Genomic DNA, 25,000 nt, shown 5'->3' on the forward strand with positions numbered 1-25,000 from the left:
TTATGTATCAATCTTTTCCACTTGCCCCACTCTCTCTCTTTCATTCCCCATCTACATACACACACGCCCTTCCCCCCCCCCCCCCACACACACTTATTTACCATATCCCTTCCGCATACCCCCCCTCCCCCCCCTTCCCCCGTGCATGTGTGAGTGTACCCCCCCCCTCCCCGTCCCGCGTTGCTCATTCCGGAAAGCGTCGCCCAGCCGGAGGGAGAGCTTCGTTGCGCGGACCGATGATAATCCGGGAGGAACAGGGCGAGGATTACGGCTTTGAATGAAGTGACGCTCTCGGTTTAGCGGTGGGGGCGGGGGGATGGGAGGGGGGGAAGCGTAAAATCATTCGTTCTTTCGATGAGTATGTCTTTGTTTTACCCTTTTTTTTTCTTGTCTTTCTTTCTTTGTGTCTTTCTTCTGCTTTATGTCCATCTTGGCGTGACTCCGGGCGAGGAATCGTTTTTAATGAAGTGTCGCTCTTGTTTTTTCTTTTTCTTTCTTCTTTTTTTTTCTTCTTTTTTAACAGTGGGGGGGGGGGGGTAAGAATCTCCCGCTATTTCGCTCGATTTATATGTATTTTTTTTTTCTTTTCTTTTTTTACTTTTTTTCTTCTTTCTTTCTCTTTCTTTTCTTTTATTTCCTCCTTGACGTGACCGGGCGAGGAATAGAGTTTTGAACGAAGTGACGCTCTTGTCTTCGCTCTCTCTCTCTCGCTCTCTCTATTAATATATGTATTTTTTTTATTATGATTATTCTTTCCCTGACATGACACCTCGGATTACTTCTGTGGGCGGGGGGCGGGTTATTGAATAAGTTGTAAGTTGTCTTTGCGTGATTTTTAATTCGTTTTTTCACTCTCTCTTGTGATTTTTAATTCGTTTTTCTTTCTCTCTTATTTGCAGGTGAGTTGCTTGTCGGCGCTGTGGAGGGAACGGAGGAGAAGAGAGGACGGAGGAGAAGAGAGGAAGAAGGTAAAGGATTAGACGGGGGGGGTTGCAGGAGGAGGGAGGAGAAGGATCGGGAGGATGGAAGGGAGGGAGAGAAATGGAGGAGAGGGAGGGAGAGAGAGAGAGGGAGAGAAAGAGAGAAAGAGAGGGGGAGAGGGGAAGTTCGAGACATGGAGAAAATGATGCTAAATAAAGAAGGAAACATATTTATAGATAGATATAGATATAGATATATAGATAGATATAGATATATAGATAGATATATAGATATAAAGGGAAGGAGAGATAGAGCGGATAACAGGTGTACACGCAGCTGATCATCGCGGCGGCCGGCAAATTGTTGCGGTTTTATTGATTATCGGAAGTAAACCTGATCAAGCCGAACCACTTACCGGTGTCCGCGACAACAGCTCTCCAGTGGCCGGGAGCCTCCGAGCGGTGCGGCGACGGGGGGGTGGAGGGGGGGGGAGGGAGGGACTGCGGTGTTGATTCTCAATGCCCCCTCCCCCTCTTTTCCTCTTTCCTTTCATTTTTTTTCGTTATTGTCATCATCGTTTTCTTTATCTTTATCTATATCTATATCATTGTTATTATCATTATCATTATTGCTATCATTTTCATCATCATCATTCATCACCACAGTCATTATCGTCATCTCTGCTGTGCCTCCAACCTTTTTCCCGAATCATCTTGCTTGTTACTGTTTCTTTTTTCTCTCTCCCCTTTTCTCTATCCCCTCTCCTTTCTGGGGACAGAGCGCTTATCGCCATTAAGTAACATCTCTCCCTCTCTCAATGTATGTATGTATCTGTCTCTCTCCCTCCCTCCCTCCCTCCCTCCCTCCCTCCCTCCCTCCCTCCCTCCCTCCCTCCCTCCCTCCCCCTCTCACTCTCACTAACTCTCACTCTCACTCTCACTCTCACTCTACTCACTCTCACTCTCACTCTCCTCTCCTCTCCTCTCTCTCACTCTCACTCTCTCTCTCTCTCTCTCTCTCTCTCTCTCTCTCTCTCTCTCTCTCTCTCTCTCTCTCTCTCTCTCTCTCTCTCTCTCTCTCTCTCTCTCTCTCTCTCTCTCTCTCTGGTCAAGCACAGGAGACAGACGTGTGCTCTCGCCTCCCCCCCTCTGTAACTCCTCAGAAATTGAACCTACTAGATTCAAGTTTATTGTTTCCTTTTCCTGCTTATTACAAGGAACGGCCCCACAACTCCAGAAGAAACATACATGGTGCAGTGTTACTAACCTGCCTCTGTCTCTCTCTCTCTCTCTCTCTCTCTCTCTCTCTCTCTCTCTCTCTCTCTCTCTCTCTCTCTCTCTCTCTCTCTCTCTCTCTCTTTCTCTTTCTGTCTCTCTCCCTCTTTCTGTCTCTCTGTCTCTCTCTCTCTTTCTCTCTCTCTCTCTCTCTCTCTCTCTCTCTCTCTCTCTCTCTCTCTCTCTCTCTCTCTCACTTTCACTTTATTTTCGCTTTACGAATTTCATTACGTCACTAACATACCCTCCATTACTCTGGATTTTTTCTCTTTTCCCTTCTTTCTCCACTTTTTCCCTATTCCTCCACTCCCACTTTTTCTTAATATTTTTTTCCTGTTCTCTTTCTCACCTCATTCCCCACCTCTTTCCCGCTTTACTCTTGTTCTTTTTTTTCTTTTTTTTCTTTTTTCATCCTTTTCCAGTTCTGTTTCTACCTCTCTTGGTTCTTTGATTCTATTTATTTTCTCTTTTCCTTTCCTTATTTTCTCTTTCCCTTTCCGTTTTTCTTTCCCACTTTTTTCCTTTCCTCTTCCCAGGTTCCTTTTTTTCCTTTCCCACTTCTCTCTTTTCCTCTTTCCTTTGTTTTGTACCTCCATCTTATCCCCTTGTCCCTTTTTCCTCCATTTGTATAATCCTCTCTACTCTTTTCCCTTCCCCCACTTTTTCCACCTTCCCTTCCCCTTTCACTTTCATTTTTTTTCTCTCCCCTTCCTCCTTTCCTCCATTTCTCTTTCTCTGTTTGCATTTCCCTCTTTCTATCATTTTCTATCTCCCTTTGATCGGTTTCCGAATTTCCCTCCCTTCTCCCTCCTCCCCCCTCCCAATCCTTTCCCCTAGCCACGCCCACTGTATAACCACCAATCACCGATTAGGTGTCGCACGGCGGGAGGGTTGAGGGGGTGGGAGGGGGGAGGAGGGGTTGAGGGGGGAGGGGGTACTTCGTCGACACGTGTTTGATAATGGGCCTGTGCGGGTGGGATGGGGAGGGGGGTGGCAGAGGGGGGAGGGTAGAACGATTGGTTGGGGGGGGAGGGGAGGGGAGGATGAGAGGGCAGGGGGAAGGTGGGATGGACGGGTAAGGTAAGTCAGGTAGGGAGGGGGATAGGTGCAGGCTAGGAATGAACGATGGGGTCGGGTTTGGGGTAAGAAGGGTGGGAAGGGGAGGCGGGGAGGGAGGAGGGGATGGAGGGTGGGAGGTGGAGGGAGGGAGGGAGGAAGGCAGGAAGGAGGAGGAGGGGGAGAGGAGGAGGAAGAGGAGGAGGGAGGAAGGAAAGAAGGAATGCAGGCAGGAAGGAAGGGAGGAGGAGGAGGGAGGAGGAGGGAGGAGGGGAGGAGGGAGGGAACAACTTTGTCCGCGCTCGCTTTGGACACTTTAATCTCTCGCACGCACACCCACGCTCGCCGCGGGACCCTGTTGTTGCTCTCGGGGTTGCAGAGGGAGGGAGGGAGGGAGGGAGGGAGGAGGTGGTAGAAGGGGAATAGGAGAGAATAGATGAATGGTTAATAGGGAAAACAGATTCGAGTGAGGGCGTATGAGAGAGAGAGAGAGAGAGAGAGAGAGAGAGAGAGAGAGAGAGAGAGAGAGAGAGAGAGAGAGAGAGAGAGAGAGAGAGGGGGGGGGGGGAGGAGTCATGTAGAAAGAGAGAGAGTGTGTGAAAGTGGGAGAGAACAAAGAAGAAGCAGGAGATAGAGAGAGAGTGAAAGTAAGAATACCCATAGCAACGCCTTTCCCAAAATAGCGCGACAGCTCTCGTAAAAATGGAATCCTCCAATAGATTTATCGGCGAATGAGACATTGCCTTCCAGTCGGGGAACATGATCTAGAACGTATTCAGATTTTGGTTCTTTAGTGGAGGTTCTCTTTCCGCCCGGCAGACCCGCAGCGTGTATTGGACGCCGTCTAAAAAGTATTCTGAAATATGCAAACAACCGAGGATCAGTATATTTGGCAAGGGAGAGAGAGAGAGACAGAGACAGAGAGAAGGAGGGAGAGAGAGATAGAAGAAGAAAAGAAAAGATAGAAGAGAGAGAGAGATGAACAGAAGCCGGACATTACTTCCAGACAAACATTCAGGCAAGAAACGACAAAGAGACAAAATGGGACACAGAGACACAGATAATGAAACATGGCTAAAGAAGGGACACGAGGACAAAGGCAATTAATTTAAAAATAGGTTAATTAATGAATACAAGCAGCAAGTCGTTAGCCATTTTTGTCACACGGCGCTCTCTCGTGCCAGCTGAGGAGAAAGAAAGAAACATCGGGAATGGAAATAAAAATAGGAATAGAGAGAGCGAGAGAGAGAGAGAGAGAGAGAGAGAGAGAGAGAGAGAGAGAGAGAGAGAGAGAGAGAGAGAGAGAGAGAGAGAGAGAGAGAGAGAGAGAGAGAGAGAGAGAAATAGGGACAGGTAGAGGAAAAGAGAGAGTGAGAGGGAGAGAGAGAAAGAGAGGGAGGGAGAGAAAGAGAGGGAAAGAGAGTGATAGAGAGAAAGAGAGTGATAGAGAGAAAGAGAGAGAGAGGGAGAGAGAGAGATAGAGAAGACAAGAAACGGGAAAAGTCAAATACTTGCAGAGAGAAGACGAAGTGGATACCGCCCCGTCCGAGTGTTTGACTGTATAGTCGTATCCGCATGAATATCTCATGTAGTGTTATGGCAACCGGCCACAACATTACGCCATGGCCCTGATTTCTCCGACTCTGTCCACTTCGCTGCTTGTCTGTCTGTCTGCTTGTCTGTTTTCTTTTTTTTCTTTTCTTTTTTTTTAATATTGTCTGTCTTTCTTGTTTTGATTTCGGGCCTTTTCGAGGTCAGCACCTGTTTCGCTTTCTTTTTTCGTGTTTCTTTTTCGTCTCCTGTTCAGCCTGGCTTTTTAAACCCCTCTATTTTTCTAATTTCTCTCTCTCTCTCTCTCTCTCTCTCTCTCTCTCTCTCTCTCTCTCTCTCTCTCTCTCTCTCTCTCTCTCTCTCTCTCTCTCTCTCTCTCTCTCTCCCTCCCTCCCTCCCTCCCTCCCTCCCTCCCTCCCTCCTCCCTCCCTCCCTCATATATATATATATATATATATATATATATATATATATATATATATATATATATATATGTATGTATGTATGTATATATACGTATATATATATATGTTTGTGTGGGTGTGGGTGTGTGCGTGTGCGCGCGCGCGCGTGTACACATATACATACTTGCATATATGTATATATCTCTCGACTTCCACTACAACTTTTTTCCTCCTCCTCTATTTCCTCCCCTACACCCCCCCCCCTTCCCCTCCCCCTCCTCCTCCCCCTCCTCCTCCCCCCACTTCGTTTAACAAGTTTAGGAGCCGTTGTGTGTCGGGCGTGCCGGTGTCGCATGCCGGCCGGGCGTCAAGTTTACCTGCGCGACCCCTCATTACCGTTTTGTACAGGTGGGCTCGTTTGTCCCCCGCGATTTATGGTGCAAAGAAAGTTTTTTTTTGAGGGGGTGGGTTAGGTAGTTCGTTTGTTGCCGGCGATTCATGTGGGAGGATTTTTTTTATATTGCATTGTAATTTATAATTTATGTGTAATTTATTAGTTTTTTTTTTTTCAAGGGTAGGGGACGAATAGAAGGGGGGAGGGTTGTTGATGGGGGTTTGGGGAGGTTGGCGTTAGTTCGTGTCGGTGGTATGCTGCTCTCTCTCTCTCTCTCTCTCTCTCTCTCTCTCTCTCTCTCTCTCTCTCTCTCTCTCTCTCTCTCTCTCTCTCTCTCTCTCTCTCACACACACACACACACACACACACACACACACACACACACACACACACACACACACACACACACACACACACACACAGATATACATCCCTCATTCTCACTCCCTCTCTCCCTCCCTCCTTCCCCTTCCTTTCCTCTTCCAAACTCTCCCTTCTCCATATCTCCTTCCCCTCCCTCGCCTTCCCCCATCCCTCTCGCCTTCTCCCTCTCCCTTCCTCCCTCTCCCCCCCTCGCACTCTTTCCCTCCCTCCCCCACCCCGCTCCCCTCCTCCCTCTCCCCATCCCTTTCCCCCCCTCGCTCTCTTTCCCTCCCTCCCCTCCTCCCTCTCCTTCCCTCGCACTCTTTCCCTCTCTCCTCCTCCCTCCCCCCCCCCCCCCCCCCTCCCTCGTATCAATCATATGGCGTCCAAGCAGACACAAAGACAGGCCCCCGCAGACATCCGCTTTCCCCGGAACAACGAGAAAAGGGGGGGCCATTTATTCATTATCCGGATATCGGCCGGTGGACATGAGATGGGGCAAGATAGAGCGTTATTCTCCTCTATCCCTCCTCTATCCCTCTTCTTTCCCTCTGTCTCTCCGTCGTCCCCCTCACTGGCTTTTCCTCTTGTCTCTCTCTTTCTCTTTCTTTATTTTTGTTGTGGGCTATCCTCCTCTGCCCCTTCATTGCTCTCTGTACCTTTGTCGCTCTCTCTCTCTTCTCCTTACTCCCCCCCCGCTCCCCTTCTTCTCCCTCTCCGTTTGTCTCTGTTCCTTCTCCCTCCCTGGTCTTAAGCCCTATCTCCCTCTTCCCTTATTTGCATTCCCTCCCTCTCCTCCTCTGCCTCACCCCTTCCCCCTCTCCCTTTGCCTCTACCCCTCTCCCCTCCTACCCCTCTCCCCTCCCTTTGCCTCTCCCCTTCCCCCTCTCCCCTCCCTTTGCCTCTCCCCCTTCCCCCCTCCTTTTACCTCTCCCCCTTCTGAGCTTACATTCCTCCCCTTCTTTTTCCATACCCTCTCCCTTCCTCTTTTTTCCTTATCCTCTCCCTTCCTATTCCCCTCTCTCGATCCCTTCCTCTGCTCCTTTTCCCCGCAGTTATCACGTATCTGTGCGTTCATTTCGAGTCGCTTTAAGAATGGCCTTGTTTCTCCGCATTCCCGTTTTCTTTGTCGCCTTTCTCTGATCTCCTCCTCCCGTTTTCTATGAGTACCGTTTTCTGCGGTTATTATATCCCTTTTTTAAATTGATTATAAGGGTTAATAACTGGTCTTCACAAGTAAGTGAAATGTGGCACCCACGGGCCGTAGAATTTCTTTTTTCCCCCTTCTGCATCTTCGTTTTCTTATTTTCTTTCTTTCTTTCTTTTGTTTACTTTTCTTCGTGTTCTCCTTTTGCTTTCATTCGTAATCCTTTTTCTTTCTCTCTTTATTTATTATTGTTTCATGTCGCTTTGTTGCTGTCATTATCAATACTCTAATTTTCAATTGCAATTCTGGTAAAGATAACGACAATAATTGAAATCATAGAAGATAAGAATAATGAGGATGATAATAGGTTTAGCAACAATAATGAAGTTGATTGTGGAAAGCAAAATGTTAGCGCTTTACAACAGAAAACGCAACAAAGGCTTTGGAAAGAAAGCAGAAGACGAAACTGAAGGAGGGGGAGGGAGGGGAGGTGGAGGGAGAGGAAGGGGGGAAAAGAAGGGGTGAGGGGAAGTGGAGGGGGGATTAGATAGGGGAGGAAGAGGAAGGGAGGGGAGGGTATTGGGGCTGGAGGGAGGGGAGGGAGGAGGAGGAATAAGAGGCGACCCAATCACCAGTAATTATTCATAATGAAAGTGGAGAGCTCGGTCGTTCAATACGCTACTCGTCGCTCGCAGCCAGAGAGCGAGAGTTCCGGGGGGGTGTCTAGCGCGGCCTGGTGTGTCCGTTCCGACGAGTGGTCTTTTCCTGACGAGTGGTGAGTGGAGTGGGCTGGCTCTCTCTCTCTCTCTCTCTCTCTCTCTCTCTCTCTCTCTCTCTCTCTCTCTCTCTCTCTCTCTCTCTCTCTCTCTCTCTCTCTATCTATCTATCTATCTATATATATATATATATATATATATATATATATATATATATATATATATATCTATCTATTTATCTCTCTCTCTGTCTTTCTCTCTCTGTTTCTCTCTCTCTCTCTCTCTCTCTCTCTCTCTCTCTCTCTCTCTCTCTCTCTCTCTCTCTCTCTCTCTCTCTCTATCTATCTGTCTATCTATCTATCTATCTATCTATTTATCTCTCTCCCTCTCTCTCTCTCTCTCTCTCTCTCTCTCTCTCTCTCTCTCTCTCTCTCTCTCTCTCTCTCTCTCTCTCTCTCTCTCTCTCTCTCTCTCTCTCTCTCTCTCTCTTTCCCCTTTTTATGCTTATTTTATTTTATTTTGTTATTTTTTATTTATTTATTTATCTATTATCTATTTATTTTATTATTTATTTATCTATTATTTTTTAACCTTGAATTCATTTATCTATTTTGGCTGACTCAGTCGTCATTTAGAACGAAATGATTCGTCAAACACTTCGGCTTCGGATAAGAGAGAACGGTAAGCGAAGGAGAGGGAAATTAAATGTAGCCTTTTCACGTCGAGAGGAAAGTGCAGTTTCAAACACTACTTAGCATTAAATGATTTGTCTTAATTTAGACGCGACAATTAAAAGGGGTTCGTGACAATGGTCGCCCCCCCCCACCCCTCCCCCCCGAACCAAACTGCGGATGGCCAGCCGGGGCGGGAGGGATAGCTCTTTCTTGCTTTCCCTTGTTTTCCTTGCACTTCTGTAGGAGTAGATAAAGTCGTGTAGATTAGCTGGTTCATATTCCCCGCTCAGGGTTATGTGCGTGTGTGCGCGTGTGTACGTGTGTAGTACAGCTGCGCCCGCTGCTCGCCCGGCGTCGCTCTGGGCTACTATCGCCTGCTTCGCCCGCGACGAAACCTGTCGGGGCTCGTCCCCCGTGGGCGTCGGGCGACCGGGTGGGCGTCTTGGGGGTGCCTGCCCGTAGCCAAAGAGTGCGTAAGCCGCCCTCGGTCCCTGTGGGCGCGCGACAGAAGCCTTTCGGCGAGAAAGTGGGCGGGAAGATCCCCTGGGGCCGGTTGCGGGGCGCGGAAATGTGACCCTTACGGCGCGCGGGCCATGTTGTTTACACGTTGCCAGGCAACCCGGGACGCCGTCGCCCAGGCAGCGCGAGCGCCACACGGCCTCGCACCTGCACTCCTCGCACACGTGTTTCCGCCCACCGCCCACACCTGTCTCGCCCCACGCAGCTGTCCTTGCGTTCCTCGGGCGGGCGACGCGTCTCGCGGGCGGCCGGGAGAGAAGAGGCAAGGTGACAGTGCCGAGGCCATGTGGCAGCACGCCCACTGGAGTCGCGGGGCCGCCCACCTCCGCCTGCAGCACACGGGCTTCAACGCCCATACCTGCAGGACTGCTGTTGCTGCCGCCGCCGCTGTGTTACCGTACGTACCGAAGGCACCACGCCCCTCATACAGCACTCTCACCAGGCCGTGCCTTCGATGTCGTGGCTCACGCCCGTCCGGAGCAAGGCGTTTATCACCGCGCCCATCCTCCTCCCCTTTCGCTCTCTCGCATCCCCCTCACCGCTTCTCTCTCTATCTCTCCCGCTCTTCCTATTATGTCACCCTTGTTACCATCACTATCGTCCTCTTCACCATCAGCCTCTCCGGCGGCCTTCGCGGACAGTGACTTGCCTCGCGACCCAGTGACACCCGCGGCGAGGGAATGCGGGGCGGATGTTGCTCGTGTTGACGGGTCGCCGCCTCGAGCGCATCCGCGGGTCGGGTGGGGGTATGCGTGCGCGACTCGTGTGCGTGTGTATGTGTGTATGTGTGTGTGTGTTTGAGTGTGTGTGTGTGTGTGTGTGTGTGTGTGTGTGTGTGTGTGTGTGTGTGTGTGTGTGTGTGTGTGTGTGTGTGTGCCTGTGTGCCTGTGTGCCTGTGTGCCTGTGTGCCTGTGCGTGTGTGTGTCTGAGAGAGAGAGAGAGAAAGAAGAAGCTTTGCGTTTGCGTTTGTTGTCTATTAACATGGAGGACACCAAAAGGGAAAAAAAGAAAACACTTGTTAAAAGATTAGTTAAAATGGGGTACAACAGACCCGACGATGAAGATCAAGCACAATTTTGAAACTGCAATCTCAACTCTCAATAAACTAACGCCGTGTACGTTTTTTTTCTCTCCGCTGATAGTGTCGATGCACATATCGTTAGTGTCTGTCAGTGTGTATCCACGTGAGGTTTGTTTCTTTAAGCCGTAAATATCCGTTTCCAGGTGCGTATTCGTGTTTATGCGCCGCGGTTAATAGACGTTCGTATTAGAGCGCCCGTCCCAGTGTGCCTTCTTGCCCGCTCGCATGCGTGTACGTGGAGAGCTGCAAGGGCCTCTCGCTTCATTAGCGCCTGACTTCGGAGGCGGACGTCGTGTCACTAACAAATGTTCCTGACGGTAATTACAGCCGCAACGTAACATTAGTGTCGTAGCCGCGCCCGCCGCTGTATTTGCCCTTCGTTAATTTGTCACCCGAGTGTTTTTGGCGAGGAGGAGGGGGTTGTTGGGGGGGGAGGGGAGGCCGAAGGGGAGGGTGCTGTAGGGGAGTTGCAGGAGTATTCGCGGAGGTTGGGTGTCGTGTAAGTACCGTCCGTTGTGAGTGTTCGTCATTACTGTTATTTTCTGATTTATTCGTTGTGTTTTTATTATTTATTACCTGTGTTATTATGATGATAATGATGATATTATTATTCTTACTATTACTGTTACCATCATTACTGATTATTTTATTGATTGTTATTGATGTTGATTGTGTTATTCTAATCATGATTATTATTATTATTACTATTATTATTATTATTTATATTATTATTATTACTATAATGACTATTATTATTACGTATTGTTATTAGTGTTGTATTGTTTTTTGTTATTATTATTATTATTATTATTATTATTATTATTATTATTATTATTATTATTATTATTATTATTATATTGTTAATACTACTACTACTGTTACTACGACGACGACGACGACGAGTACGACTACGTCTACTACTTAGTACCAGTAATAATAGCAATACTACTGTTATTGTTGCTGTTATTGTTATTTTTAGATGTTATTGTTATTATTATCATTGTTATTGTTGTTATTATTTTTGATTTTTATCAGTCACAATTATTATTAGTATTATCATCATCATCATCACTGTTTTTAACTTTTTAACTATTGGTATTGTGATTAGTATGTTTCTGTACTGAGTGTGGTTGAAGGTTTGAAAGATTCTTTGCGAGGACTGTGTTGTTATGATGATAGTGGAATGATGTCCTTGACGGATGGTGAGGAGGGAGATGGTGTTGACGATGTTGACCTCCATGACTCAGTGGCCTTTTTCGCTTTCCAGTGTAATGATGAGTGAGGGCGGCGGAGCGGAGGTGCGCGGAGAGGGCGGCGTGGGAGGCGAGGCCGCCCGCGCGCCCGCGGTGCGGCAGGCGTGGCTGCACCACCACCACGAGAAGCATCCTCAGGACCACCAGCACTTGACCCACGAGGCAGAGGAGGAGGAAGAAGAGGAGGAGGAGGAGGAAGAAGAGGAGGAGGAGGAGGAAGACGACGAGGAAGAGGAGGAGGAGGAGGAGGAAATGGGCGAGGAGGAGGAGGAGGGCGAGGAGGAGTCCGCTGGCGCGGGCGGCGGCGGCGAGGTGGTGGTGGTGGGCGGCGGCGGCGCCACGACGCTGTACAGCCGCGAGGACGGCGCGACGGTGCTGGAGGCGGCCGACGGGACCACGACGGTGCTGCGGCCGCGCTCGCTGCCGCCCGCGCAGCGCCTCACGGTGACGGTGGAGGGCGGCGAGGGCGGCGTGGTGGCGGCCGAGGGCGTGACGGCCATCGTGGACGGCCAGGCGGGCACGGCCACGCTGGTCGAGGGCGCCGAGGTGGTGCGCACGCTCGCCGTATCCTACGCCACGCCCATCCTGCACCACGTGTTCCTGCAGGCCGCCCCCGCTTCCACTGCCGCCACGGCCTCCGCGCACGCCCACACCGCGCTCCTACACTCCTCCCACACGCCCGCGAACCCCCAGGCGCCCCCGCCGCCCCCAAGGAGGCCGCCCACCATTCTCTCCACGGCCACGCCCATCATTCTGCAGGCGGCGAGGGCGGCCGGCAAGGTGAGGACATGGGCGTTTACGCTCTCTTTTTTGTTTCCATTTGTCCACTTCTCTTTTCTCTCTCGTTTCCTTCCTCTTTCTGTCCTTGCTTACTCTTTCTTCTCTCTTTTGCCCCTCCTCTTTCCGCCTCCTCTCCCTCCGCCTTCCTGGCTCTTTCTGCTTTACTTTATTTTCTTTCTCCTCTCTACTTATCTTCACTTCCCGCCGCTATTCGTCTTTCTCCTCTCTCCATCCCTTCCTTGTTCTCCTTTCTTCTTTTATTCCTCTCTCCGTCTTCCTCTTCCACCTTCTCCTCTTGTAATCCGGCTTTCTCTTTCTGTTTCTTTCCTCTCCTCACCTCTTCACTCTTCTTCTCTCCCCTCCTCTCCACTCCACTCCTCTCTTCCCCTCCCTTCCCCTCCCCCTCCCCTCTCCTCTCCATTCCTCTCCTCGCCTCTCCTCACCTATCCTATCCACTCCTCTTCCTCTCCTCTCCTCTCCTCTCCTCTCCTCTCTCTCCTCTCCTCTCCTCTCCTCTCCTCTCTTCTCTTCTCTTCTCTTCTCTTCTCTTCTCTTCTCTTCTCTTCTCTTCTCTTCTCTTCTCTTCCTCCTCTCCTCTCCTCTCCTCTCCTCTCCTCTCCTCTCCTCTCCTCTCCTCTCCTCTCCTCTCCTCTCCTCTCCTCTCCTCTCCTCTCCTCTCCTCTCCTCTCCTCTCCTCTCCTCTTCCCGTCCAACCCCAAGCTGTTCCCACTCTTCTTCTCTTGTGTGTCTTTCTTCCCCCGCACACGAGACGAGAAATATGATAAAAGAGGGAGCCAAGCGAAGAGATGACGGGGATAAAGTACATAATGCACATCACATTATCGGGCTTTCGGAGGGAGAGAGAGGCGAGGGGAAAGGAGGGAATGAAGGGGAGGGAAGAGAAGAGAAGAAGAGGAGAAGGAAGGGTAGAAAAGTGGAGGGAAGAAATGAGAAGAGAGGAAAGGGTAGAAGAAATTGAGGGAAGGAAGGGAAGAGAAGTGGAGAGAAGGAAGGGAAGAGAAGAAGAAGAAGGGATAGGAGAGGGAAGGGAAGAGAAGTGGAGAGAAAAAGGGAGGCGAGAGTGAAGTGGAGAGAAAAAGGGAGAGGAGAGGGAACTGGAGAGAAAAAAAGAGGAGAGGGAAGGGAGAGAAAAAGAGAGGAGAGGGAAGTGGAGAGAAGGAAGGGAAGAAGGAGATAAGAAGGATTTGGACGGAAATGAGAGTGTGAGGGAGCAAAGGATTGGGTGAGAATCAGTAGAAGGCACGAAAGGGAGGGAAAAAAAGACGGAACGAATGGAGGGACAGAGGTAAGAGAGCGAAAGAGAATGGGTGGGAAGGAAAGGAATGGAAAGTGAATAGAGAGGCCGAAGGGCAAGGAAGGAAAGGGACATGACGTGAAGAAAGTGAAGGGAAGATTAGCATAGAAGCTGAAAAAAACAGAGAGGCTGAATGAAGTGAATAAAGAATAAAGAGAAGAAGAGAAAGGAAGGAGAAAAATTCAGAACCACAGGACGGGACGCGTTAACAAGCGAAGTGTGTGCGTAAGTCGAAAAGGAGGAAGCGCGTAAGTGCGTAAGTGCGTGCGTGTGTGTACGTGCGTGTGCGGGCGTGTCTACTCCACCAGGTATGCACATCGATACACGACCAATCAGCGTCGAGGGACCGGTAAATTGACGCTTCCGATTGGTCGCCTCTGGAGGGTCCTAGCCGGCGGGGAGGGGGGGGAGGGGAGGGGGAGAGGGAGGGGGAGAGGGAGAGGGAGAGGAGAGGTTACCTGACGAGGGGGAAGGGGTAGGGGTGGGGTTTGGTTGGGAGAGGGGATCGGGGGAGGGGGGTTGGCTGAGGGATGGTGATGGGAATGGTGTTGGGGAGGAAGAGGTTGGGGCGGGTATGGTGGTGATTTGGGGGAGTTTAAAGTGAAAGATGGTGGTGATGGTGGTGATCTGAAAGTTTAAAGGGAAATATGGTGGTGATAGTGATTTGAAAGAGTTTAAAGGGAAATATGGTGGTGATGGTGGTGATCTGACAGAGTTTAAAGTGAAAGATGGTGGTGGTGATGGTTGAGGTAGGTTGGATGTGATGATGGGAATGGTGAGGGTTGGCTTGGCATGGTAATGGTGGTGATAGTAATGCTAATAAGGGCTGGGTTTGGGGAAGGGGGGGGGGGTATTTTTTATTCATCCCCATTCATATATTTTAATCTTTGAGTTTGGGGGAAAAGAATGGTGATGAGGATGAAAATGGTGGTGCGAAAAGGTGATGAAGGAGAGGATGAATAAAGGTGATGAAGAAGAGGATGAAAATGAGTAAAGGTGATGAGCAAAAGGATGAGAAAAGGTGATAAAGAAGAGGATGATGACGGTGATGAGAAAAGGAGATAAGGTTTGGTGGGGCAATTAGAGAGGGGAGTGGGGGGGGGGGTAGAGGAAAATAGGGTATGGATAGGGGAGGAAGATGAGGGCGAAAGAGGTGAGAGTGATAAGTAGAGGGAGAGAGGAAATAAAAGTTGAAGTTGGAGAGGGAGTGGGAGAAGTAGGGAATAAAGAAAATGAAAAAAAAAATCGAGAGGGGGAGAAGTGGAGGACGGAGACCAACGGAGGAAGATGAAGACGAAGAGAATGCGAGAGAAGGAGAATGGGAATGAGAATGAAAAATAGTCACACATAGATACAGAACCAAAGCAATAAGAAGGGGGACAGGAAGGAAAGAGAGAACAGGGGAAAGGAGAGCGAGAGGGGTAGATTAAGCAGGTAAACATTGAGGTAGAGAGAGAGAACGTTAGGGAGTGAGTGAGTGAGTGAGTGTGTGTGTGTGTGTGTGTGTGTCTGTGTGTGTGTGTGTGTGTGTGTGTGTGTGTGTGTGTGTGTGTGTGTGTGTGTGTGTGTGTGTGTGTGTGTGTGTTCGCGCGCGCGCGTCCATGTGCGTGTGTGCGTATGTAGGTGTAGGTTGTGTGCGTGTGTGCGTATGTAAGTGTTGGCTGTGTCTGTGTGCATCAACGTGTGCGTGTGTGCGTATGTAGGTGTAGGCTGTCTGCATGTGCGTCTACGTTTGCGCGTGTGTGCGTATACATGTGTGTAAAGGCCCTCGAGTGATAAGAGGCTTTGGGCGATAAGAGATACTCGTCGCCACGAATATAGACTGTCAGGTGAGCGTTCTTCTCTTGCTTTCCTCTTCTCGCCTTTCTGCTTTCTCACATCGTCTCTCTTGTGTGCGTTTGTTTTGTTTTTGTTTTTTGTTTTTTTACTTTTAGGGCTTGTTATTTCTCCGTCGGAAGTTTTTGTTTTCTGTGTGGCTATCTGCATATATCTCTATTCCTTCCTTCTCGCATTTTCCTTTTCTTCTCTTTCCCTATCTCTCTGTCTTTCTCTACCCCTCTCTATCGCCATTCCCAAGTTAAGCAGCTGCTCTACCTCGCCGCAATCACGTAACATTAGTACAAATATGTGCGTGTACGCCTAAATATTAAACGCACACGCACACTCGCATACGAAAACCGCTCTTAGGCACATTTTTTTTTTTCGTACATTCCTGTGTCTATTCTTCAATTTCCTTCGCAATGGCTTTCGGCCGAGGAATGCAGCCAGCACTGTAATCCATTCCTCATCATCAACTTCTTGGCCATACCCCCTCCCCTACCCCTGCCCCTACTCCTGCCCTTACTCCTGCCCTTACCCCTGCCCCTACCCCCCTTACCCCCCTTCCTATTTCCCCGGTGCCTCTCCTATCCACATCCCCTCCCCTCTCTCCTGTTCTCCTCCCCTCTCTCTTTCTGTTCTCCTCCCCTTCGTTCTCCTCTCCTCTCTCCTCTCCACCCTTCTTCCCCTTCATTCTCCTCCCCTCCCCCTTCCCCTTCATTATTCGCCCCTTCCCTCTTCCCTCATTCTCCTCCCCTCCCTCTTCCCCTTCATTATTCTCCCCTTCCCTCTTCCCTCATTCTCCTCTCCTCCCCTCTTCCCCTTCGTTATTCTCCCCTGCCCTCTTCCCTCATTCTCCTCCCTCTCTCCCTTCATTATTCGCCCCTTCCCTCTTCCCTCATTCTCCTCTCCTCCCTTCTTCCCTCATTCCCCTCCCATCCCTCCCCTCCCTCCCCTCCCCTCCCCCTTCGCACCTACAGAGGTTATCTACCCACCCCCTCCCTCCCTCCCCCACACTTATCCTTCAGGGCCTAAGTGTCGTCGTAGGATTTATGAGGCTTTGGAATCCCTCGTTTTGGATTCCAGATTGACCTGTCACGTTTAGTGTGTGTGTGCGTGTCTGCCTGTCTGTCTGTCTGTCTGAGTTTATGTGTTAACTTGTCAATTTATTTATCCATTAATTTCTCTCATTCTCTCTCTCTCTCTCTCTCTCTCTCTCTCTCTCTCTCTCTCTCTCTCTCTCTCTCTCTCTCTCTCTCTCTCTCTCTCTCTCTCTCTCTCTCTCTCTCTCTCTCTCTCCCTCCCTCCTCCCTCTCTCTCTCTCTCTCTCTCTCCCTCTCCCTCTCCCTCTCCCCCTCTCCCTCTCCCTCTCCCTCTCCCTCTCTCCTCTCTCTCCCTCTCTCTCTCTCTCTCTCTCTCTCTCTCTCTCTCTCTCTCTCTCTCTCTCTCTCTCTCTCTCTCTCTCTCTCTCTCTCTCTCCCTCTCTCTCTCCCTCTCTCTCCCTCTCTCTCCCCCTCTGTCTCTCCCTCTGTCTCTCTGTCTCTGTCTCTCCTCTCTCTCTCTCTCTCTCTCTCTCTCTCTCTCTCTCTCTCTCTCTCTCTCTCTCTCTCTCTCTCTCTCTCTCTCTCTCTCTCTCTCTGTCCCTCTACCTCTCTCTCTGTCCCTCTACCTCTCTCTCTCTCCTCTCTCCCTCTCTCCTCTACCTCTCTCCCTCCTCTCTCTCTCTCCCTCTCCCCCCCTCCACTCTCTCTCTCTCTCTCTCTCTCTCTCTCTCTCTCTCTCTCTCTCTCTCTCTCTCTCTCTCTCTCTCTCTCTCTCTCTCTCTCTCTCTCCCCCTCTCTCCGTCTGGGATTCCTGTGATGGCGCCATTCATTAAGTTCGTTCATGCATCATTCATTTGCATTTTACTCACCCGTCCATGTGTGATTCATTAACCTGGTCAATTAAAGTGCGTCAGGGGGCGAGTGGGAGGAGGGGGAGTGGAGAGGGAGAGAGGGTTAAGAGAGAGAGAGAGAGAGAGAGAGAGAGAGAGAGAGAGAGAGAGAGAGAGAGAGAGAGAGAGAGAGAGAGAGAGAGAGAGATAAATAGAGAGAGAAATAGAAAAAGAGAGAGGGAGAGATAAATAGATAAAAGGAGAAGGAAAGAGAAATAGAGAAAAAGGGACGGAAAGAGAAATAGAGAAAAAAGAGAGGGAGGGAGAAATAGAGAAAAGAGAGGGAGAGAGTAATAGAGAAAAAGAGAGGGAAAGAGAAATAGAGGAAAAAGGGATGGAAAGAAAAATAGAGAAAAAGAGAGGGAGGGAGAAATAGAGAGAAAGAGATGGAGAGAGTAATAGAGAAAAAGAGAGAGAGAGAGACAGAGACAGAGACAGAGACAGAGAGACAGTGACAGAGACAAAGACAGAGACGGAGAGACAGAGACAGAGACAGAGACAGAGAGAGAGAGAGAGAGAGAGAGAGAGAGAGAGAGAGAGAGAGAGAGAGAGAGAGAGAGAGAGAGAGAGAGAGAGAGAGAGAGAGAGAAATCGTATACTCACCCTGTCAGCATTCAATAAGCGTTCCATAGCAACTCCAACTTCCTTGCATTAACGTTGCACTCGGGCATAAAACCGACTCAGCGAAAGCGTAAAGTTCGTAATATATAGACTTTGACCTTGTCTTTAACATACCTCGATCCGGGTGTTAACATATCTTGCACATTGCTGCAATTGTCCACTGTGATTATGCAATATCTTGTTCATACATCAAGTTTGCAAGTTCGTGTGTTGCTTCTCCGATCGAGGAAAATGGAATAGGAATTTTGTGATGTTTCTTGCACACGAATCACTTTGCTAGTCAGTTGGTTGTGAATATAGTTGATTGCCTTTGCTGTAGTGCCGAAAGGGCGATTGGGTAGCGTTTAGACATTTGGTAAGATTAATGTGTTTATTTTATTGTCCCCTTGCCTTCTTCTACTTTTTCTTCTTCTTCTTCTACTTCTACTTCTACTTCTACTTCTTCTTCTTCTTCTTCTACTTCTTCTTCTACTTCTTCTTCTTCTTCTTCTTCTTCTTCTTCTTCTTCTTCCTTTGCCCCATTTCATTCATTTCCTTCAGTTAAGCAATTGCCGTTCATCAATATTGATGTTTACCCGTACGAAGCCTGTCCAGCTGTGGGAAACGTTCCCTCGAAAAGCTGAAACATTTTCGAGTCTGAAACGTTTTCGAGTATAAACATTTGCGACTTTTATTTCCCCATAAAAGACCGCGTGTTAACAAAGTTGTTTCATCTTCATATATATGTATTATACGTTTGGGAAATTAAGGGTTGGCTGGTCACGTGCAAGGGAAATGGGAGAGGTGGGGAGGCGGGGGAGAGGGGAGGGAGGGAGGGAGAGGGGAATTATTTTGTATTCTTGTTTTATATAATTTTGACTCATTATTTCTTCTTGTTTTATATTATCTTGTGCTTGTTTTATGATCTTTTGGTCGTTATTTTACGTTTGTCTTTATTTATCATTATTTTACTTTTTATTATTTAGATACTACTTTTTATTTTGCGCTCTCTACCTGTATTGTTAATTATTGCTGAAATTATCATATTTTCTCTCTCTCTCTCTCTCTCTCTCTCTCTCTCTCTCTCTCTCTCTCTCTCTCTCTCTCTCTCTCTCTCTCTCTCTCTCTCTCTCTCTCTCTCTCTCTCTTTCTCTCTTCTTTTTCTTTCTTCCTTTTCTTTCTTTCTTCGCCATTGGCTGCGATTAGTCTAATCAATATTGCCCGTACTCCATGAGGCCGGTGTTTCCAGCCTGACAATTATTTTTCCAAGTTAACAGCAGTACGAGTTGTCGGTCCTTCCCTTCCTTATCTCCGTCCTCTACACTCGCGGTTTTATGCGCTGTTGCTTTCTTTTCATTTGCTGTCTCTCTTCTGTCTTTTCTTCTCCAATCTGCGCCTCTCGCTCTCTCTCTTTCTCTCTCTCTCTCTCTCTCTCTCTCTCTCTCTCTCTCTCTCTCTCTCTCTCTCTCTCTCTCTCTCTCTCTCTCTCTCTCTCTCTCTCTATCTATCTCTCTATCTGGATCAGTCTATCTGGACCTGGATCTGTCTCTCTCTCTCTCTCTCTCTCTCTCTCTCTCTCTCTCTCTCTCTCTCTCTCTCTCTCTCTCTCTCTCTCTCTCTCTCTCTCTCTCTCTCTCTCTCTCTCTCTCTCTCTCTCTCTCTCTCTCTCTCTCTCTCTCTCTCTCTCTCTCTCTCTCTCTCTCTCTCTCTCTCTCTCTCTCTCTCTCTCTCTCTCTCTCTCTCTCTCTCTTCCCCTTCATTTCTCCCCCATCTCCCTCCCCTCTCCCCCCATCACCCCTCTCCCCCCATCTCCCTCTCCCCTATCACCCTCCTCCCCCCATATCCCCTCTCCCCCCTATCACCCCTCTCCCCCATATCCCCTCTCTCCCTCCCATCTCCCCTCTCCCATCTCCCCCCCTCCCCCCGCCTCTCCCCTCGCACGTGCATGTGTTCCCGCTTGCCGATTATAATGTCCGGTAAAACAGGTAATTTTCGCAGAGTCGAAGTTCGATCATTCTCCGGCCGGCTGTTGCAAGCTGTGCGGGGAGAGGGGGTGAAGGGGGTGTGGTGGCGGGGCTGGATAAGGGGCTCTTACGGTTATGGCTCTCTCTTGCACGCACGCAGATCGTCTCCTCCTTTTCCCTTCCTTCCTCTCTTGTTTTATTCTCGTCTCTCTCTCTGTTGTTGCTGCGTTTCTCTTTATCTGTTTTTGTTTCTCCTCACCCCCTCCTTTTTTCTGTTTGTTTCGTTTTCTCTCTCTCTTGTGTTTCTGTTCGTTACATCCGCCCCCCCCCCCCAACACACACACACACACAATTTGTTACTCACTCTTACTCTCTCCGTATTTCTTTTCCCTCTCTCTCAATTCCCTTTCCTTTTCTCCTCTCTCTTTCCTTTCTTCATCTGTTATTTGGTCCTCGTCTAGCACTTTTGTTCCTCTCCACTCTCTCGCTTCTTGTCTCTCCTCTATTCTCAATTCTCTCCTCACTTCTCTCCCCTCTCCTCTCGTTTCTCTCTCTCTCCTCTCCTCTTTCCGTTTCCCTTCTATACACTCTCTCTCTCTCTCTCTCTCTCTCTCTCTCTCTCTCTCTCTCTCTCTCTCTCTCTCTCTCTCTCTCTCTCTCTCTCTCTCTTTCTCTCTTTCTCTCTCACCTTCCTCTCCCCACACCACTTATCGCGCACGTGCCACCTCTTTCCTCCCCTCCTGTCTCCCCTCTTTCCCCTCCGTGATGGACACCTTCCCACCCCCACCCCCACCCCACCCCCACCATGCTCCCTTCTCCGCCAAAACGACACCATTTGTTGCTGTTTGTTTATTGAGAATTCGCCTGGAGTGCAGTACCCTCATTTTTAAATTAATTTTTCTTTGATTTTTATTTTTTATTCGTTATTTTCCTTCTCTTCGTCGTCGTCGTCGTCTTCACATTTTTTCTATTTCTTTTTTTTTTATTAATTTATTTTTTTCCTCATTAGGTTTATTTCACTTTTTTTCTGGTATAGGACCAGTCCCCCCCCCCACCTCCCTCCCACCCCTTTGCGTAGCGTGAGAATGGATTGTTGCGCTTTTTTTTCTTTTCTTTTTTTTTGTTATTGTATTCTTGTTATTGTTATTGCTAGTTGCTGTTTTGCCAGTTGTCGTTTTTGTATGTATAGTTCCTCGTATATATTCTTTCTTTTTTTTCTTCTTTATTGTGGGGGATGAGGGCGTGATCCGGCCCTCTGGTGGCCAGCGAAGGAAGTAAAAGTAGTCGAGCGATTTTTCTCGTCGATGGCGGGAGGGAACTGTGATTTATTTTCTTTATTTTTAATGTGATTGCATATATTTCTTTGTTGTTTTTTTCTTTGTTTTCCTATCTCCCGTTCTCATCTCTTCGGTTCTCTCTTCCTCTCTGTCACACTCCTACTTCTTCCCGTATCTTCTCGGGTTACCTATCTCCCATTCTCATCTCTTTGGTTATCTCTCTCCCTCTCTGTCACACTCTTCCTTCTTCTCCTCCTTTCTCCCTTCTCCTTTCCCCCTTTCCTGACCTCAACCCTCTCCCCTTTTCCTTGTCCTCATCATTTTCCTTCTCTTCCCCTTCCCCCTCTCTTTCGCCTTCATCCTCCTTTCTCCTCCCCTTCCTCCCTCCCCTTTCTCCTCCCCTTCCTCCCTCCCCTTTCTCCTCCTCTTCGTCCCTCCCCTTTCCCTTCCCTCCTTCCTCCTCCCCTTTCTCCTTTTCCTTCCTCCCTTTCCTTCCTTCTTCCCTTCCTCCCTCCCCCTCTCCTCCCCTTCCTCCCTCCCCTTTCTCCTCCCCTTCCTCCCTCCCCTTTCTCCTCCTTCTTCTTCCCTCCCTTCCTCTCTCCCCATCCTCCCCCGTTCCTTCTCCCCTTCCTCCCTTTCCCTTCCCCTTCCCTTCCTCCTTCCCCTCATCCTTCCTTTCTCCCAGCCCTCCTCCTCCCCCCTTCCCTTCCCCAATCCTCTCCTCCTTCTCCCCCTTCTCCCCTTCCCCCTTCCTCCCCCTTCCCTTTCCCTTCCCCATCCTCTTCCCTCCCCTTCCTCTCCTCCAGCCCTTCCCTTTCAGTCCTCCTCCCCCTTCTCCTTCCCAGCCCTTCCCCAGTCCTCCTTCCCCTTCCCTTCTCCCTCTTCCCTTCCCCATCCTCCCCCTTCCCCTCCCCCTCTTCTCCTCCCCCTTCCCCTCCACCTCCTCCTCCCCCATCCTCCTATCAATCAATTTATCGTATGGCTACCCGGGCGCCAACGTGACTCTCGGTCGCCTCGTGGAGATGCCTCGTGGGGACCGGTCGTGGGCCGCCCTTTGTCCGGGGTCGTCGGTCGTGGTCGCGGTCGTGGTCTTTGTCGTCCCGCGTGGCCGTCGCTCCTCCGGGACTCTTGGAGAAAGTGTGGGCCCGGGGAAAGGAGGGGTGTTTTTACGCTGTTTCTTCTTTTTCTTCGTATTGTGGATCCTTGGCTCTGGGGAAAAGTGTGGGCCCGGGGAGAGAAGGATATGCTTAGGAGAAGGTTCTTTACGCTATGTTTTTATTATTATTATTATTGTGGATCCTTGACTCTGGGGAAAAGTGTGGGCCCGGGGAAAGGAGGAGATACTGAGGACCAGAGTGACTGGATAGTCTTGTACCATCTTACTGTTGATTCTCGGCTCCGGGAGAAAGTGTAGGCCCGGACAGAGAACCGAGATGCCGCCGTTCTGCGCACGGTCGCACCTCCCTCCCGTCCAACCCCCTCACCTCCTAACCCCCCCACCCCTTACTCCCCACCCCTTACCCCCAACCCCTGCGACTCGATCATCGCCGGACGAAATTAATATCTCATCCAGGTTGTAATATTAGTGACTTGTCTATTCTAAGGGGAAATCAGTCGTCGAAGTGGGGGGGGGGGGTAGGGAAGAGAGGGGAGGGGGTTAGGGATGGGTAGGGGGGTGGAGGGTATAGGAGTGGATAGGGGTCAAGTAGGAGGGGGATGTACAGGGCCCGGGAAGGGAGAAGGTAGGGGGTGGGGGGAGGGAGGGACGGGCGGGAGGGACGGAAAGAGATTGGATGTTGATGTTTTTGTCTGTTGTTGTTCGGGGTGTTGTTGTGTATCCGTGTGTTTATATTGTATGCGTGTGTTTATGTGCGCGTGTGTGTGTGTGTGTATGTGTGTGTTTATGTGTGTGTGATGTGTTTTTTTCATACGGGATTTTAAATGTCATAATGTGTATGCGAGTTATTTGTTGGTTATATGTCGGGTTCATTTGGCCTCCTGGTTATGGATTTATTCTCTCCGTGAATAATATATTGGATTTTTGCCATTTCTTTTGCTATCTTCAAGGGGTGAATAAGAACGAATTGTTATGGTGCATTATGGTAATATTCACCCTCATATGTATATAGATACGTAGATAGGTATGTGTGTGTGTGTGTGTGTCACCCTCTCTCTCTCTCTCTCTCTCTCTTTCTCTTTTTCTTTCTCTTTTTCTTTCTCTTTCTCTTTATCTTTCTCTTTCTCTTTCTCTTTCTCTTTCTCTTTCTCTTTCTCTTTCTTTCTCTCTCTCTCTCTCTCTCTCTCTCTCTCTCTCTCTCTCTCTCTCTCTCTCTCTCTCTCTCTCTCTCTCTCTCTCTCTCTCTGTGTGTGTGTGTTTGTTTGTGTGTGTGTGTCTTCCACTGATAGATATATCATTGTCTCCTGATGTGATTATTCAGAGCAGTGATAGTAAGGGGAGAGGGGGAGGAAGGAGGAAGGGGGTAGTATAAATGATGAGGGAGAAGGGGGAGGGGGAATGGGAAGGACAGGGATTTGAGGTGAATGAGGGATGAGAAAGGGAGGGAGGAAGAGATAGAGAAGTTGAAGGGAAGGAGGGAAGATGTGAGAGGAGAGTAGGAAGGGCAGGAAGGGACAGGAAGAGGAGAAGGGAGAGTTAGAAGGAATTGGGAGAGAGGAGGAGGGGGCGGGGAAGAGTGTAAAAAGGACTAAGGGGAGGAGCTGGGAGGGAGAAGTAGAAAGTGGGAGAGATGGGATAGGAGAAAAAAGAGGGGGGAGGGTAGAGAAAGACAAAATGAAAGAAGGGAGAAAAGAAAGGAAAAGAACGAAGGAGGAAAGAATAGAGAGAGAGGAGGAGGAGAGGAAAGAGAAAGAGAGAGGGAGAAGGAGGGGGAGGGAGTGAATATTGGGGAAAGAGCCCCATGGGAGTCGTAGATCGAGGACGACCCAAGATTGAGCAGGACCTTCGTCGTCAGTCAAAGTCACAGTCGCATGCGTCACCGTCGCCGTCGTCGTCCTGGTCGTGGTCGTCATCGCAATGGTCGTATTCATCGTCCTTATGGTCATCGTCGTCATAATCTTTGGTGGAGCCGTCAGGGGTGTGACCACACTTGTCATCGTTAGTGCCACGGGGGCTGGAGCTGTGACATTGATTCTCAGGGGGCAGGGAGTGGGGGGAGGGGATGGGAAGGGTCACATGGGGCAGAGGGGGTGGGGGAGGGATGGGAAAGTGGTCAGAGGGGACAGAGGGAGGGGGAGGGTCACAAGGGTCAGAGGGGGTGGGGGGAGGGATGGGATAGGTCATAGGGGGCAGAAGGGATGGGTGGATGGGAAGGGTCAAGGGGTGGAATTGGGGGGGGGGATATAAAGCATGGGTGGAAAGGATTATGAGGAAGGGTTAAATAGGATAGGTAGGAATGGGGAGAGAGAGGAAGGAAGAAGGGAGGAGACGGTTGGAAAGGAAGTTCACGAAACAGAAAAAACGAATCACCTCGAAAAGGAAACAAGCAAAAGAAAGAAAAGGATAATAAAGTAGGAGAAATTATCATAACGCATGGGAGAAACAGAGAAAAATCATAAGGGATGAAAATATTTTTGTAATTATTTTACGTTTATTGATGTCATCTTTTTGTTTGTTTGTTTTTTCTTGATTTTAGTTTGTTTTATTTTTTTTTCTTTGATCCTCTGACAATACGTTTTGTTAATTACGTTTTTTTTTTTACTTTCTTTTTCTAAATATTACACGCTATTATTTCAAAAACACCACCACGACTACTATCTTCAAGGTCGTCGTCATCATCATCATCAAAGTATTTTGTTATTTATGTTTTTGTGTATTGGGGGGTTGCTTGATTCGCGTCTCTCTCTCTCTCTCTCTCTCTCTCTCTCTCTCTCTCTCTCTCTCTCTCTCTCTCTCTCTCTCTCTCTCTCTCTCTCTCTCTCTCTCTCTCTCTCTCTCTCTCT

The 25,000-nt window shown here is 49.1% G+C and overlaps 1 protein-coding gene across 6 annotated transcripts in view; it reads left to right on the forward strand.

Annotated features, from left to right (window-relative positions):
- Nucleotides 1-25,000, forward strand: part of CHES-1-like (Checkpoint suppressor 1-like) — a 122,534-nt gene that overhangs the window by 76,756 nt on the left and 20,778 nt on the right. For 4 of the 6 annotated variants that reach the window (XM_070131396.1, XM_070131393.1, XM_070131394.1 and 1 more), the window contains one exon: nucleotides 11,368-12,133. In XM_070131396.1, the coding sequence (XP_069987497.1) occupies nucleotides 11,372-12,133 (762 nt within the window). In that variant the 5' untranslated portion in view covers nucleotides 11,368-11,371. Of the gene's footprint in view, nucleotides 1-899; nucleotides 969-11,338; nucleotides 12,134-25,000 lie in introns of those variants that run through there. The other 2 variants (XM_070131397.1, XM_070131398.1) reach the window with 2 other exon arrangements.

Source organism: Penaeus vannamei, chromosome 16, assembly GCF_042767895.1.
Source record: "Penaeus vannamei isolate JL-2024 chromosome 16, ASM4276789v1, whole genome shotgun sequence".
NCBI classification, from domain to species: Eukaryota; Metazoa; Arthropoda; class Malacostraca; order Decapoda; family Penaeidae; genus Penaeus; species Penaeus vannamei.